This window comes from Trachypithecus francoisi, unplaced genomic scaffold (assembly GCF_009764315.1).
Source record: "Trachypithecus francoisi isolate TF-2019V2 unplaced genomic scaffold, Tfra_2.0 Lachesis_group9, whole genome shotgun sequence".
Classification (NCBI taxonomy): domain Eukaryota; kingdom Metazoa; phylum Chordata; class Mammalia; order Primates; family Cercopithecidae; genus Trachypithecus; species Trachypithecus francoisi.
The window spans coordinates 53,267,881-53,284,609 of NW_022681474.1; the positions used below are offsets into that span (position 1 = coordinate 53,267,881).

Below are 16,729 nucleotides of genomic sequence, written 5' to 3' on the forward strand. Positions count from 1 at the left end.
GGGAACCGATCAGGCTTGAATTCTGGTTCTGTCACTTACTCACTGGATAACCTTGGGAAAGCCCCAAATGTGTCGTGTGAAATGGGGGTGATGACAGTCCCCATGTTGTAGGTCGTTTTCATGGTGCAAGGGCCATGGTAAGTGCTCTGTGAAAATGGCCAGCACAATGACGCATGACCCCCAGAGAAGATGCCGGGGAAACTGGGCAATGCCCGCAGACCATTCCCCGCCCCCAGCTGAAGTGGCTTGATAGCACTGAGCCCTGCTGCTGTCAGAGCTCAGCCCCAGCCCACCCAGTCAGAGTGATACCCACCTGAGGGCACCGTACTCCAGGTCCACAGGCTCCTCCAGGTCTTCCCATTCACTCCCACTCTCTGGGGACTCTTCTGGAGGCAAAGACTCTGGGACAGTGCCCCAAGAGCAGAACTGTGGCAAAAGAATGGTCCCAGAATCTGCCTCCAAACATTCTTCACAGGGTAGCTGGCCTTGGCATGTAGAGTTGATGGTAAGATACTCTTCATCCTCCGAGGTGGGAGAGGGGGCTCCACATGGATGGTACATGTCACCTTCCCCATCCTCCCCATCCAATTCAGGTCTAGAAAACAGAAGCCCATGTGTCTTCCAGCCTTAATAAAACAAATTATTTGCTCCACCTTCCCCTTGCCTTTTAGAATACTCTCCATGACGCAGGCCAGTGAGACTCAGCCAATGTTCAAACAGCTCATGCCAGAGGCTGCTCTGGGCACCAGGAAGCAAGAAATGAATAAGGCACTGCCCCTGGCTTTGAGGAGCCCCCAATTTAATGAGAAGTTGGAGCAGTAAAGAAATGTTACAGTCCATGTAGGAAGTGCTATGATAGAGGCAGCTACAGCACCTTACTGAGCTCAGGAGACCAGAGGGGCTTGCCAGAGAGCACAGCATTGCAAGCAGGGCAATGACCCAATTCTAAGACTGACTCTTCACATGACAAGCAGAGTCAGTCAGATCTTGGACAAGTTTATTGACTTCATTGGAACCTCAGTTTTCTCATTTGACAAAACTAAATGGTCAAGAAGCATCTAGGATTACTGGGACATGTAAATTACATAATTCTGATACAGCCCCCTCGCTCTGGGTTCCTGATATGGGGTAAGCTTTTAGTAAATGTGAGATTACTACTGTGAATATGATAACTATTTCAACAGAAGAATTACAAAGGAAGGGCCTCAGGAAGGGGTTGGGAGTGACTCAAGCAGGCAACCATCAAAGTACTTTGTGCAAAGATCAGGTCCTTTTCTGAGCACTGAAAATGTGCCTATTTAGAGAGGCGGCCAGCTAGAGTGACATTTACTCCCCGTGGAAGGACACAGGAGGCAGACGAGTGAGTGGTGAAGCTCATTATCCGGTGATGCAACTGCAGACGTAATGGTCAAAGAACAAGGCTTCCAGGGGCTGCCCCAAGTTCACCACACACGCCTCTTGATTAGAAAGAACAGTCCATGCAAAGGTAGGGCATTTTACACAGCACTGCAGACATGCAGAGAAGGTGCTCAGAAAATATCTGTCGAAGGTCTGGTTAGAGAAGATGAGAAGGAATATCTAAGAGAAAAGCACAAAGATTTAGCTTTTTACCAAATACATGGATCCTCATTTCTCAGCCTCCTTCCCTATACCCAAATCAATGGGCTGGCTTTGTTATGTGCTGCTGCTCTCCTTCTCCTTTCCTGCATTGCCTCTTTCTCTTAAAATTGGCTCTGGTGCACCCCAATAGCTACAAAGACCCAGACACCCAGAGAGTCCATCCTCCTCCCCAGTAGAGCTCGAAGCGTCTGTCCCAAACTGAGCTTCACTGTGAAAGAGACATTATTTCGGCTCATGAGAGCTACAGGGTATGTGAAATAGTGAATTTCATGTAAATATATGCAAACTCAAGTGTATAAAAAAGAAATTATTCTACAAGGACTGAAGAGGAACACTCACTGTCAAAAGACATTCTTAATTCTTGAGCATTTGCAGGGAAAATTGGCTTTAAACTTGGACAAATCATGTAGAAACTGTTTTCTTATAAAAATAGGAAAGAAACATTCAAGAAGTTTTATCAAAGAATGGGAAATCTAGCCTATTGCCCAGGCCAAGACTCACCACTGCCCCCACCCCCTCAAGCAGCACCCACTTCCCTCCATTCTGAGCACACTAAGCCTTGTTGAGGAGTGAGAGATGGCAGCAATATGTTTCCATTGGCCACTGCAGCTGCCTATGTCCACGCCTCACCTCCCACCAGTAGACTCCCTCCACCCCTTCTAATAAGCTATTTGCCCTCTGGTTTCGATTCGGAGTTCCAGCTACTGGCTCTGCCTGAACAGAGACCTAGGGAAGCCATCAGCCTAAGAGGCAAGAGGCAAGGCTTCATCTGAGGCTCAACCAAAGAAAAAGTGATTTGCTTCCCGCTTGTCCAGGGGGACTTGGGGTCCCAAGGGTGAAATCTTGGCCATTATCCCACCACAAGTAGGGACAACGACTGCCTTTCCTTCTACCCTTTTGCCCATGCCATCAGGCTGCCCTTGGAGATTTGACCTGGGGCTCAACTGTAGGCATAGGGAAAGGGTGACTGGGAATAAAGAGGCAACAGAAGCCTGTATGCCTATTTCACAGAAAGGGCAAGACTTGGAAATTTGGAGAATTTCATTAAGATAGAGACATTCTTTCACAGCAAGCCTCATGTTTTGCCATGTGGACATGATGGGTAAAGAGGTGGAATCCTACACCCAGGGTTCAAGGTCAGCCAGCTCATGGCTAATGTAGCAGGACTTTCAGCAAGACCCTGACGCTGTCAGAGTACACGGAGCTCTCTGCTCACCCCCTGGGTTTGTGTAATGACCTCAAGTTCTTCTTGCCCTCATTCTCTGCCCACCAACCTGTCCAACAGAAGGAGACTTTTATAGACAGATGATAACCAGAGGAGAATCTGGAGATTTCACATGGGCTCCCGGGCCAGTCATCTCTCCCACACAAACCAGCAGGACCCCAGAACCAGGGTCCCCACCAAGTCCTGAAACTCTTCAGTGGGTATTTTTAAGAGGAATCCTAGTTCAGCTCTGAGGTCAGTGAAACCATTCTGAAGGCTCTGTTTGCTACAGTATATTTACTGAGAAAAGACATTGTGCCCAACTTTTCTGGACAGCAATCCTTTAAAGACTTGGGCCACCAAAATCATCTCTACCTTCAGGAGGAAAGTCACAGAAGCAGATTGGGCATTTCAGGCTTGAAATATGAAGGTATTATAATTGTCCTATTTACTTATGCTTAAACTCACAACGAAGTTTGGGTTTTGTGTCTCTTCATGTCTCCAGTTCTCCATCGTCAGGCCCCATACTGATGTCCCTGTTAGCCCTGATGACACAGCTGGGAGCCCCAGGTCTCTGCTCCTGACAACTGCATTTAGTTTTGGCAGGCTGGATTTATAGTATCTCTAAGATATCAAGGTAGACAAGTTCAATGGACTGCCAGATTTGAAGCTCAGATGATAAATCTGAGCTGAAGTATAATAGTTGGGATTTGTCAGAATTGTGTGGATAGGAGTAGGAATGCAGGGGGCAGGTACCCCTGGGAGCCTGTAAGGTATAAAGAGAACCCTGCTAGAGGCAGCACCCAGGCTCCATCCCAGGCTCTGCCACCTCACTTACTCCCCTCAGCCACACTCCAACCCAGGAGCAGGCATGACAGCTCCCTCACCTGGCAACTGCATCCCTCCCTAACTACTCTGACATTACACCTGGCCTAGCAGCTGCAGTTGAGTGAGATCTCTGGCCTCCTAATTATCTTTTGCTATTCCAGGCAGTGCCCTTCCCCAGAAGGTATGTCATAACATTAGGTTCATTTCAAGGACTCCTGCTTCATTTTGCTTTCTTAAATAAATGACCATCAAGATTTATACCATCACTTTCACAAAGTGATACTTGGTGAACTTACATGCATTTTACTTACACGAGTTCAGTGATATGTGCTAGGCAAAAAAAGAAAGAGAAAAAGAACCTTAAACATTCTGCAAAGACCAACTGTCCAACCAATGAGTGTAAGCCCTAAAGTGCACGAGTGGGAGAACTAAATCTTCCATCCTCTCAGTCTGTCTCTGTTTCTATGGGGCCAGCATTTAAAGACAAACATTTTGCATACAGCATAGCCCATAAATGCAAGCCTCCTAACTTCGTCTGAAGCTTGACCAAACAAAAAGTGATTTGCTCCCACACCAAGGGCCAAACAACATCACTCCTTCCAAAGTGATGTTTCAAGGGTAATGAGACTTGATGTGATTGTTGCCTTATGCCTACCTTTAGGAACTAACCTTATAAAAAATGTGACTCCAGCCAAGCTTTCCCTCTGATAGGCATGTAATCCAACTCTCCTCCATAAAAATGTACTATAGTGCTTTATTATAAGATATTTTTATAAAGATCTACTACTAGACGGTAAAACCTCTAGATATAGAGTGTGAGAAAAGAAGAGAACAGAGAAAGAAAAGTGAAATCGAATCTTGTCCATGAACACTTTGGGTTTGCTGTGGTACTGGCAGCCATCTGGTTGTAGGAAGTTGCCACCTGGCAGATGGTAAGTTCCGGCAATTTGCTGGGAATTTCAATTGAAGGGACCTGTTCTTTAGCTGGAAATAGCTCAGGAAAGGGAAGGAAAACAGACTTGCATTGAGTTCTTACTGAATGCCAGGCAGTGTGACAACATCCTGCACGTGCTATTTCTTTTGACCTGCACAGTACCCTGTGGAACTGTCATGGTCCCCATTTACATTTGGGAAGCCTCCAGTTCAGAGAAGGCAACTCTCCAGGCATACTAGTAAGTGGCAATGCTGAAACCATGTAATAGGATCCAGAAATCCATGCTCTTTTTGTTAAAGAGTTTGACTCACAGATGCCAGACACTTAAGAGGCAGTGGCCTGCGACAGTCACCTCAGAACTGAGCTGCAAACACTTCTAAGGCTTCTGCAGAGAGTCACGATCCCACTTTGGAATTCTTATTCAGACCCTAGCCAGGAACTAGGGGAACTGTGCCCAGGGGTTGCGGGGCATGCGCCCCGCTTTTCTTCCTGTAGGGGGCAGCCACTAACTATGTGTGCATTAAATGCAAACTGACGTCCTGTTGGAGGAGAGGCGGACTTGGTTTGAGTTCTTTCAGAGGGGAGAAAAGGTTCCTAAGTGAGGGAGGGAAAACAAAGTAAAAATCAAGTCAGGAAATGTGAGGAGGCAGAAAGCATTCATCAACAGAACCACCACAGGGAGGCTAGAGAAAAAGGGGGAGCGGTTGGCCATTGAGAGAGCCAGGATATGGAGAAGAGTAAGGCTGACTGCCCACAGTTCATCCATGGGTACATAGACCATGTTGGCCTGGCAGTGAGTATGATGGGCGATGGGCGTTCATGACAGACTGAAGATCGGAGACTCCCCTGGAATGCTCTGGACAAGCCCTTGGGACTCTCATGTGGCTCTGGAAGGAGCAGTCTCTCCAAGAATGACAGATTTTGGACATCTGGTATACCCTTGCAAATAGGGCCACTAAGCCAAATTTAATTTGGTTCAGAAGAACAGAATAATGTGATGTTTGATGCGAAAAAAAAAAAAAAAAGCAAATGCTAAAAGATAGGCAGAAATAGGTATCCGGACTTGGAAGGAGAAGACTTAAAGAGGCATAAAGATGTATTTGCTCCCTCTACATGGGAGCAAATCACTTTTTCTTTGGTTGAGCTTCGGATGAAGTTAGGAGGCTTGAATTTATAAACCATGCTGTATGCAAAATGTGTAACTTTAAATGCTGGTCCCATAGGAACAGCATAACAGCATAAAGATTTCACCTTAATATAAGGAAGAACCTTCTGATCAATAACTAGATAATGATAAAATGGGTCACTCAAGAGGTAGCAAGTTCTGCATCCCTGCAGATATTCAAGCAAAAGCTAGGACCCCTTCTTCAGGAATGTTATGGAGCAGATTCTAGCATGGAGTCTGAGGCTAAACTAGATCATTTTTATATTGAACAGGCTGATTTTCTGTGATTTAATGAATGACACAGTGACTGCCTATACTAATAGTTTAAAATACCATTTTAAATAACTATTGACTATATTAAATTAAAGGCACCTGGCAAGTCAAATTCCAAGCTTGTACCTGTACCCAGGGTCACTTTATAATTCAGCTCCCAGGGTCTCTTTTCATTATCCCAAACTATCTGGCAGCAAAACCTTTCAATATCCAAACAAGTGCCTCCTGCCTACAGGAAAGTACGGTTCCTTTTATATGTCCTTTAAGATCATGGTAATGATTGTCCCTGGACAAGTCGCTGTAGGTTATTTTCTTTATTATTTTATCAAGTATGTCAATTACTGCCTAGACTGCAATTGTAAAGAACTATAAATACACTTATATTATACATTATCAGACAATGAAAGTGAATGTCATTGATGAATGTGCTTGCCCACCCTGTTCTACTTCGCAAACCAGTTAGCTTCTGTTTGGCTGACATAGTGTTCTTCAAAAATTGTAGCAGGGTACTTTTAGGGAATGCATGCCTGGCTCCTGTTTTTACAGCTCTCACCAGGTCCAACCACCGCTTTACAGTTCACAGGGACTATCATTCCCTATGGATCTACCTTTAACAGTCTTCTAGGATGACCACCAAATGAGAGCCATTTCATCTCAGTGGGTTTATAGAGTGTCAGACACAAATGATTGCCCCTTGTTATTTGCCTGCTTTGTGCCCAAGCCTCTGGCTGGCAAATGCCTAGAAGCAGGTCTTACCCTACATGTGCAGCCCTCTGTCTGCTCCCAACAGGTTTCCAAGCCCCTTGTATAATAAGTACTTGTCAAACTGAATCAAAGACTATGTGTTCCTTTAGCATAGGACTGAGAACCAGAAATACTTATAGATGGATGGGCACAAAAATGCAGACTAAGTTAAAAATGACTATGAAAATGAATGCTGCAGGGTGGTCTTGAAGATATAGACATGTTTAGAAAACAAAAGCTGGTATAGCCAGGCATGATGGCCGGTGCCTGTAGACCCAGCTACTTGACCAGCTGAGGTGGGAGGATCACATGAGCCCAGGATTTTGAATTCAGCCTGGGCAACATAGTGAGACCCCATCTTTTTAAAAAAACTGATGTTGATAATAAAACATATTAGCAATAGAAACGAGGATGCATGTAAGAACTTCCTTCTTAATACAAAGCTTTAAGAGGCCATGGAAGATACAAGAGAAAGGTTTGTGTGCCAGGAGAAAACCTGAGGCCTGCCGTCTATAGTTTCCAAGACATATGGGGGACAATTGTGGTCTGGGTAGGGTTTGCTTTCCCAAAAGCTCACAGGTGGTCACAGCAGCACCAGACCTTATGCTTCTCTTGTTGCAACCTCTCTCCTAAATGCCCGGAACAGTGCTGGGTACAAAAAGCATCCAAGCATAGTTATTGATGGCTTGATTATAATTTCCTAGCAATGAGATGCACACAGTTTACAAAATGACTGCAAATGTGGCAATTCTTACCTTCCAAGTCTCATGATATCACAAACTGAATAGCAGTTTTGCCTCACATCCTTTTCCAAAGAGGTCTCCAATGTTGATGCATCCCTTTCTTGGTGAAGTTTGCACAAATGAGGGTGGGACACAGGAGAATGCATCAAGGAACTGGCCCAAGGTCTCTCTCTATTTTGGCCCCATTGTACTGCTCTGATGGCCTTTTGGGAAGACTCTGGCCTGAGACCCAGGCCTTCCCCTGCTTCTGGGGAGGCACTGTCCCTCCAGCTGTCCTCTTGATCCAGGATGGGGCTGGTACATGAGTCAGTACATGTTGCCCTGGTGAATTCTTTGTCAGCTGAGAGTTCAGGTGTCTATTAAAAGAAATGCTACTGATTACTGGCTCCAGGGTGCAAATTGTTTTTTTAAAAATAAAAAGCTTTTCTCCCCATGTGGTTGCAGATCAGAGCGGTTACAAGATGCGCTTTGAGGTCGGCCTATCACCATAGCATCCCAGCTCCTCCACATGCTCCAGGCTGCACCCTGGGCAACACACTCAGGCACCTTAGCTTAGGGGGCTTTGGAAGCTTTCCATAAATGTGAGCCTTATTTTTAAATAAAAAGTATTTGCAAAATTTAGACAAAGATAAAAATGGAAGATAAATATGCTAAACAATGACTCTATTCCACTTTCCGATAAGAAATGTTTTCTTTTTAAGTTCATCTTCATCTGTCATCGCAGGGCTTGTCTCCCTGTCTCCCGCCCCATCAAGATGATGTTCTTTCCTGGGTCTCCTCACTTTCCCAGACATGACTTGCTTCATCTCAACTGCTCACCTCCCTGTCAGCCTTTTAGGTTCGGTTTTGGTGACGTGCTATGTCTTGCTGCCACTGCTCGACCTTCTACAGAAAAACAATCTGTGTTTCAGTAGAAAACTGTTTTTATCTACAGCAGAACCTGCTGGGTTCTCTGATTCTGGCTGTCTCCACTGTCTTTGAGCTATTTTACAACTCTATGAATAAACAGGTCCTTTGAAATCTTTTTTTGAGCCAGTTTTAACATCTGCCTGGTCCCCTCATTGAATGAGTTAAATAAAATCTTTAATATGTGTTCATTTTTATATTTGTAGGAATCATGATTTTACCTTTTCCAGAAAATTATCTTCTAGCACTTCCACCCCAGGATCTCCATCCCTGATGTAATAAAGCCCATGGCTGGGTTCCCACCCCTGCCCTCACCTGCAAAAGAAGAACCACCCCAATGAGTGGTCTCCCCGCCTTTCTGATTGTACATTCCTAGCAATGAGAGGGATACACCTCCAAATGAGCACATTTATTTAATTATAAATCATAAACATTTACTACTCTTCTGATAGACTGGACATTATAAAGGATACACCAAAAATCAAAATTTTAAGAAAGAGCATATTTTATCACATTTCATACTATTTGGAGGGACCTCCAAAATCTGTTTTTTAACCTATCCTCTCCTAGCTCATTGTCCCTGGACACGCTCTCCAGCAATCCTCCCCCACTCCAAGACTTCCAGTCTGTGGAGCTGCTGCTTTTCATCATAACCCCCACTCCCCTTCCCTGTCACACATGTCCTTGGTGTGCCTCTTATTCTGCTTAGATTCCATGGCTATGCCCCTAGATGCTCACTTACAGACAAGGAAGACCCTGAGCGCCCACCTCCTTGCCCCTCTCTTCCTCCCACATGTCACTTGCAGATTCTGGGTTTCCATTTTAATTCCTACTCAAACTGTGTGAACTTCACCCCTGCTTCTGAGCCTCTGACTAGATTAGCTTCAAGTATGTGACTGCAGATGTCAAATGGGCAGTCAAGACTTCCAGATAATCTTTCTCTGTGTCCTTAATCAATTCAGTTTTCTACCTCTGCTCTCTAAATTATTTCTCATCTTGTCTCTCTTCAAGTTTTCAACAACTCCACCCTGACCTTGCCTGTGACCTCACAGTGAGAATGGACATGTTCAGATGAGAACTCTTCATCTTCCCCCAGCAAATTCCACTGAGCAGCCTGTGCCCCTACCCCAACTTCACCTTCCACCTCTTGCCACCCATTTCTGTGCTCTACTTCATGGCAGCCTCTTACATGAGTGTCTCTTCTCACAACTGCCATGCCTCCCTCCTTCTTTCTTGCACCCACTAGCACCAGCCTTCTGTCCTTACCACCCAATGGAAGGAGCCCACATCAGGGTCCCCAGTGACCTCTATCTTTCTAAAGCTGAAGAACAAATCTCTGTCCTCTCTCTCTCTCTCAGCAACTTTCAACAAAGTGTGTCCCTCTTTCCTGCCTGAGAGCTTCCTTGCTCATTTGCTCTACTTATCTAGAGTTGACTGCTAGTTTCACCCTTGCTTTGTTTTTCCACCAATTCCCAGGCCCCATCTTAATCTCATATGCTGTTCCATCTCTGTACCAGGCCTCTCAATGTTGGCATGCTCTGTGCTGACTATGGCTTTACATGGCCTCTACATGCTGACAACTCCCAAATTCACTTTTCCCAGCCCTGATCTCATGCCTATTCTCCACAACTGCCTAATAGACATCTTCACTGGATAGCCTATAAACATCTCAGTTTTACATGATATCAGAACTATTGTTTCTGCTCCATGCACCCCAGATGGCCTTCCCCAGCCCCTGTAAGCAGTCCCTCTCTTGGTAATTGGTACCAAGAGAGATGAAGAGGAAAATACCCTCCTAAAGCATGAAATAGGCATGTGTGATCTAGTGCAAAGAGATGTATTGGAATCAGGAAAATTGGGCTTTTTACCTTCTGACCCCTCCTTCACCCTGCACTGGCTTCCTCATACCAAAGCTTGATTGCTCTCTTTCCGCATACCCATTTCTAATCACAAAGTAGTCTCCTGATGTATCCCAAATGTATCCCAAATACATCCCAAATACAGCAGCCAGATGTATCCCAAATCTGGCTGCTGCTTAACTCTTCAGCTACAGTCTGAGTCCAAGCCACATCATGTTTGACCTGCTTGACCTCCTGCAGTCCCTGAGCACCAGGAACCCAAGTGGCTCCTCTGAAGAACGGAGGAGGACATTTCCTGCTTAACCCTCCATGCCAGCCCAGTGGCTTCCCACTGCATGCAGCATGGTGGCATCATGTTCCTCTGATCCCCAAGGCCCTCCAGGGTCGGTCCCTGCTGCCTCCACAACTTCCTCCACTTCTGCTTCATTAACGATGGCCCAAGCACACTTGTTGTATTTTTGTCCCTCAAACATCCAGGTGGGTTCCCATCTCAGGGCCTTTGTTCATGCTGTTCCTTCTGCCTGGAATGTCCTTACCCCAAATGTGGGCATGGCTGCCTCCTTCTCAGAGGTGGTTTACTTTATGGACTAAATGCTCATTCCCCAGAGCCGCTTACCCTTGCTCTGCAATCTGACCACTGGAGCCACCCAAGCAAATCACAATCCTTCTCCCACTTGGCCTTTGGGTATGAGGAGGGAAAGCTCACCCCCACACCTCACCTGGACCCTTCCTGCTAGAGCTTTATAGGCTCTCCTGGGAGGAGCTATTTTCCAGGATGGAAAGACTGCTTTTTTCCCTGGGATTTCCTAGAGATTTCAACAAAAACACAGAGTCCCAGCACCCTGGCCTGAATTGGTGTGTGTGAAATTTGGCCCTCTCTCACCTGGTTCAGTTTCTTAACACAATTGCTGTCATCTACCTTCTTTTCTGAACCAGCAACTTTTGGATATCTTTCCCATAGCTCTTCTCTCCCTAGAGGCTATGTCAAATGACCTCTTGGAGTCTAAGCATCAACAGGATCTGGGTCATCAAGACCTTTATGTTGTCCTAGTGATGGTGACACCCTCAGGCACAATAAGTGATCATTTTTATCCACATCCTAGAGATGAGGAACCATGAAGCCTAGAGAGGACAGGCAACTGCCCAAGGCCCATGCAGCACAGCAGGTACAGGTGATCCAGGTACCTGCCCAGATCCCCTCTCCAGGACTGAGACTCACATCCCACTGCCTCATCTCCTGTCCCTTGGGGTGGCCTACACCCTAGTGCTGCTTAGGGCAACATGCAAATGCAAAGGCACAGGTTCTCTTGTCCCAGTTCTTGGCAGCTCCAAGGGGCCATCTCTGCTACAGGGCTTCCTCCAGGGTCAGCTGAGGCCCTGGTTATAGCTGCACATTGATCGCTCCTTCTGCCTCACCCCACTTCGGTCACCCTCACAGGGGATGTTCTCAAGTGCAGGCCCATAAAACCTCCCACACTCACATCTCTGCTGCAAAATCTGTTTCCTAGGGACCCCACAGAAGGCATGGCAATGGGTAATTTTATCTGTCAACTTGGCTAGGCCATGGTACCCAGATATGTGGTCACATGCCATCTAGATGTCGCTGTGAAGGTATTTTTTTTAGATGTGATTTGACATTTAAATCAGTAAACTTTGAGCAAAACAGATTGTCTTCCATAATGTAGTGGGCCTCATGCTGTCAGCTGAAGGCCCTAAGAGGAAAGACTGACCTCCCTGAGGAGGAGGGAGTTCTGCCTCCAGACCACCTTTGGGCTTGAACTCCATCAGTTATTCCCCGGGTCTCCAGCCTGCTGGCCTGCCCTGTCGAATTTGGACTGGCCAGCCCTCATAGTCACATAAGCCAATTCCAAAAATAAATCTCTTTCTCTTTCTCTCACTCTCTTCATATATAAACACACATAAACACACACTCACACACACTCATTCTATCTGTTCTATTTCTCTGAGAACCTGACTAATATAGGCATCAAGGTAAAACTCCTGATTTTCCTGATTCCAATGCCTCTCTTCTTTGCACTAGACTGCACGCTCCTATTTCATGCATTAGAGGGGTAATCATATATCCTATTTTCCACATCATCTCTCAGAATGGAAATTCTTATTGGAAATTCCCTTGGTCTGCTTCTGTGTCTACTCTCCTTCCTCCCAGGATTCCCTCTCTGATGCCTGGGCTTCCAAAGAACCTGGCCCTAAAAGTTTCACAACCAAAGTCTAAACATGTAAACATCTACAGGAAGACCCAAATGTCGGAAGATTCAGAATCAGGGAGAGGAAGGAGACCTACTGAGGTTTGGGGACCAGCTATTTTCCTGCCCTGTGAAAGGAGGTGGCACTGAACCTACCTACAACCCTCCTAGGACCCTAGAATCAGGAAAAGGGGGACCCAACCAGAGCCAGGCAGAGTGACTAGAAGACACTGCAGCCTACCTGCCATTCCTGCTCCATCTCAGGCAGCGCACCTGGAGGGGGTCGGCAAAGGAGGAGCGTGACTTCCTGTGGGGCCCCTCTCAGTAAATGCAGCACCTCCTGCGAGAAACCGAGATTCACTGTTAGATCTGGGACTGCATCGCTGGGGATGCAGCAATATTCTCCCCTCTGTGTCCCAGGCACTGGCTCCTGCCTCCTGCACCTTGGTCTATTTCTCACTCCTGAAAACTCCAGAGAACACTGCTGTGGGCCTGACTTTTCAAAGTGCAAGGAACCAATGTCAGTGTCCTGCAGCTTCCACAACGTTGATGCAAGATGCTGGGCTGTGCATCACCTTTGTGCAGCTTGGGTTCTGGGAACCTCTCACTTGTAATATTGCAGTAACCGCCTCTCTGGTCCCTGCCTTCACCAGTGTCACCCACCTGCTTCCCTCCACATTGCTCAAGGGAATGGCAATATCTGCCAATACCAATGCCTTTTCTTCAGAGAGAGAGAGAGCGGCCCCGACAAATGGTTGTTCATCTCAATTGCCCTTTCCTCCTGACCTCCCCTCATCTTGGGCCACCAATTGTGCAGGCTCCACCACCTGAATCTCTAAAGCCTGATCCTTGGCTCTGAGTTTCCTATCAGGGCTCGGTTTGAGCTCTGGTAACCTCTTGCCTGTAGGATTGCAGTGACCTCCTCTCTGCTTGCTGCCTTCTCCGGTGTCACCCACCTGCCTCCCTCCACAATGCTCAAGGGCAGTTTTCCATAATGCAGATATAACTGAGTCCTTCCCCCACTGCACACCCTGGCTGACTCACTTTTCCCTCAATGTAAGCTCCAAGGCATAGCACATAGACCACGTTTCTACCTGCTGCTGCCTGTCACCCCAGTTCCCTCTCTCCCATCTACTCCCCTCTGCACCCACGTCCTAAGCCCTTGCCATGCTGAACCTGTTGCTCCAAGCCACCCTCTCAATGTCCAGGGCTCAAGGTTGCCTCAATAGCTCCTATTTCCTATTTAGACCAGGATTTCTCAAACTCTTGGCACTGTTGACCTCTCAGGCTGGACAATTCCTTGTGGGAATGCCTGTCCTATGCATCGTAGGGTGTTTAGCAGCATCTCTGGTCTCTACTCACTAGATGCCAGAAACACTCATCAGCTGTGACAACCACAAATGTCTCTGGACTTAATCAAATGTCCCCTGAGAGGGAAATAATCCCTGCCTGAGAATTGCTGATCAAGAAGACACTCCCCAGTTCCTGCCTCAGCCACCCAGGACTTCCAAGGGGTGCACTACTTTCCTAGCTCACTGGTGTGAGCACTGCAGCATGGGCTTTCATCTCCCAAGATATGTATCTCCTGCCATCACCGCTGTTTCCTGCCCATGAGCTCTGAGGCTGCATGAGCTGTCCTCCTCTCTGTCTTCAGTCTCTCATAGAGTTACCAGCCCAGCAGTGGTTCTCAGAGAAGGGTTCTTGGATCAGAAGATGGACAGATGAAGGCACACCCTCCCACCCGAGTGTATGGTGTTCTAGAGACCTCCCCGCTGCCCTGCCCTGAACCACTGTCCCCCATTTGCCCATCTTGCTTTGTGATTCTGGAGCTGACCTATGAAGACTGCATGAGGCTTCCTGTTGGGCTCAGCTAGGGGAACATGGCGGGAGACCAGAGACAGGGAGAGGAGGTCATTACTGCTTCCAGATTCCTCCCTTCAGGTTGCCATGGGATGACCACAACCTCAGCCAAGGCAAGAGCTCATGCCAGCGAGTCCCTCCACCAGTTCTCCATTCCTGGGGTGGGGTAACTGCTCTTTCCCATCCTCTTTGGTCTCGTACTGCTTCCCGTAGCCCTAGCCCACTCTTCCTAGCCCTAGGCCACAACATGCTCCCTTGAGCTTCCTGACAACCTGCCCACACCTTAATTAAATGTTCCTCAAATGACTCCATTTTCTTCCAGGACTCTGTCTAATATATACAATATTTCATTACTCTTTCTTCTTCTTAAATTGCATTTTTGATCATAGGCAGGACAATCAGTGCAACAATGTATGAAAAGCTCTAAGTGTAGCTGCGAAATGAGAAGAAGAACAGAAAGGGACCCAATCTAGTCCCTTCAGCCCCACGCCCGACTCCCAGGATGTGTGTGAAGAGACATCAGCCAGCACAGAGGCCAGGGCTTTATCTTCAGCTTCTCTCATGAACCCAGCGAGAAGCAAGGCTGAGTTAAGGTCAGATATTTAAAAACAGAGATTTTAAATTAAATGTGAGAGTGTACCACTAATTACTCTCTTTGTGTGATTAAAATCCAGGCTGCTGGTGTGATTTTCAAGAGCCCAGAGTTTTCCCTACGGCGGCAGGCCAGCAAGAGGCAAAGCTGGGGCCAGCCTGCACACAGAGCTGCATTGCCCGTGCCCCCCAGCACCTGGAAGATGAGGCCTTCTGTGGACCTTCCATTCACGGCCAGGATAATGTCACCAGCTTCGATGGCCCCATTCTCCTCAGCTGGCTGCCCTGGAAAGAGCCTCTTAATCCTCACAAGATCACTTTTGAGATGGCTGCAGCTCTCTTTCTCCATCTGCACGAAACTGAATCCCAAACCATTGGCATTCTTTTTTAGTTTGACTTCAAACTTAGGACCTGTAGTGTGGTATGTTTATAAAAACAAATTCTTCAGTAGATTACAAGTGAAATTGACCAGTCTCAAAATGTAAATTGTCAAGTAGAGGAATTATTTCTTTTACGTTAAAATAATTCTTTTGCTAATTTTTATGGCAGAGTACATTATGTGTGTTATGGATTAGTGCTGTCCAATAAAATATAATGTGAGCTATAAATACAAACCACAAATGTCATTTTGAAGTTTTCAAGTAGTTACATTAAAAGAAAAGGAAAAAGCAAATAAAAAGTAAAACAAAAATTAAATAAATAAATTTTAAAAGTAAAAGAAAACAGGTTAAATACACTCTAATCATACATCTTATTTAATACCATATATCTAAAATATTACCACTTCAACACGTCATCAATATGAAAAAATTGTTAATGAGATTTTTTTATTCTGCTTACCAACTAAGCTTTCAAAATCCAATACCTATTTTATCCATTTAGATTGGTCACATTTCAAGTCCTCAATAGCCACATGTGGCAAGTGGCTACTATATTGAACAGCACTATTATAGATAACCCAACTATGTTTATACATAAAGATATAGCTGCCAGGCACACACAACATGCTCTTGGTATTTAATAAAACCTGTATCACATATATTCCTATTACTCCTTTAGAACTCTAGTCATTTTGTAGTATACTTGAAACTAAATTTTGCATAATTAGACCATGGAGAAAATTATGGACGACTCTCTGGACAATGCTTTAGCTGCCATTTTGTTTACCCATGTAGGCTGACCATAAGACAAAACGGTTGCCTCTGGGCACCAAGGATAAGCACAGCTGGCCACCTACATGGTCTGTCCAACAAAAAAGCTTCTGGGCTGCCTCTCTGATGCCAGCGACTCTGCTGGCATCAATGCACAGAGGCACAGAGCACAGACTTGCAAACTTCACCAGGGCAAGAATGGAAGCATGTGAAGCAATTATGTGAAGGTGTGTCACATGACCAGTTCTACCATCGCCATGAGGCCTCCTCCACCCTTTGGAGTCAGTTTCTCAAAGGCCCCAAGGGAGTGAGCAAAGGGATAAGGACAGAGGAGACTTGATTTAAACAGAAGCATTCCCCCTTTACCCCATCCCAACCCTATGGCTGCCTTGCATCTTCTGCAACAAAACCAGAAAATCTCTATGAAGGTACTAAAACATGGCTAAGGTCCAAATAATTCTTACTGAGGAAATTAACATGTTCTTGGCAAATACCAGAATCACAAGGAAAGTGCAGAGGGGCAGCCCATTGGAAAACATGCAGTGTTGTCCCTCTAAACTGATTGTTCATTTGCTTTTTAAAATGATGCTAATAACAAAGCTAGATTCCTGAACCTTCCTCTCCCAACCTGCCTGGTCATTCCT

General features: G+C 46.0%; 1 protein-coding gene across 2 annotated transcripts in view; it reads right to left on the reverse strand.

The window, feature by feature from the left end:
• Positions 1-779: 779 nt before the first annotated feature.
• The window catches only part of FRMPD2 (FERM and PDZ domain containing 2), a 142,016-nt gene continuing 126,066 nt past the window's right edge, over positions 780-16,729 (reverse strand). The window contains exons 24-27 of one of the 2 annotated variants that reach the window (XM_033209176.1): positions 15,131-15,345; positions 12,725-12,823; positions 7,524-7,867; positions 780-1,578 (exon numbers count right to left, since the gene is read on the reverse strand). In XM_033209176.1, the coding sequence (XP_033065067.1) occupies positions 1,530-1,578; positions 7,524-7,867; positions 12,725-12,823; positions 15,131-15,345 (707 nt within the window). In that variant the 3' untranslated portion in view covers positions 780-1,529. The remainder of the gene's footprint in view (positions 1,579-7,523; positions 7,868-12,724; positions 12,824-15,130; positions 15,346-16,729) is intronic. The other variant, XM_033209175.1, reaches the window with a different exon arrangement.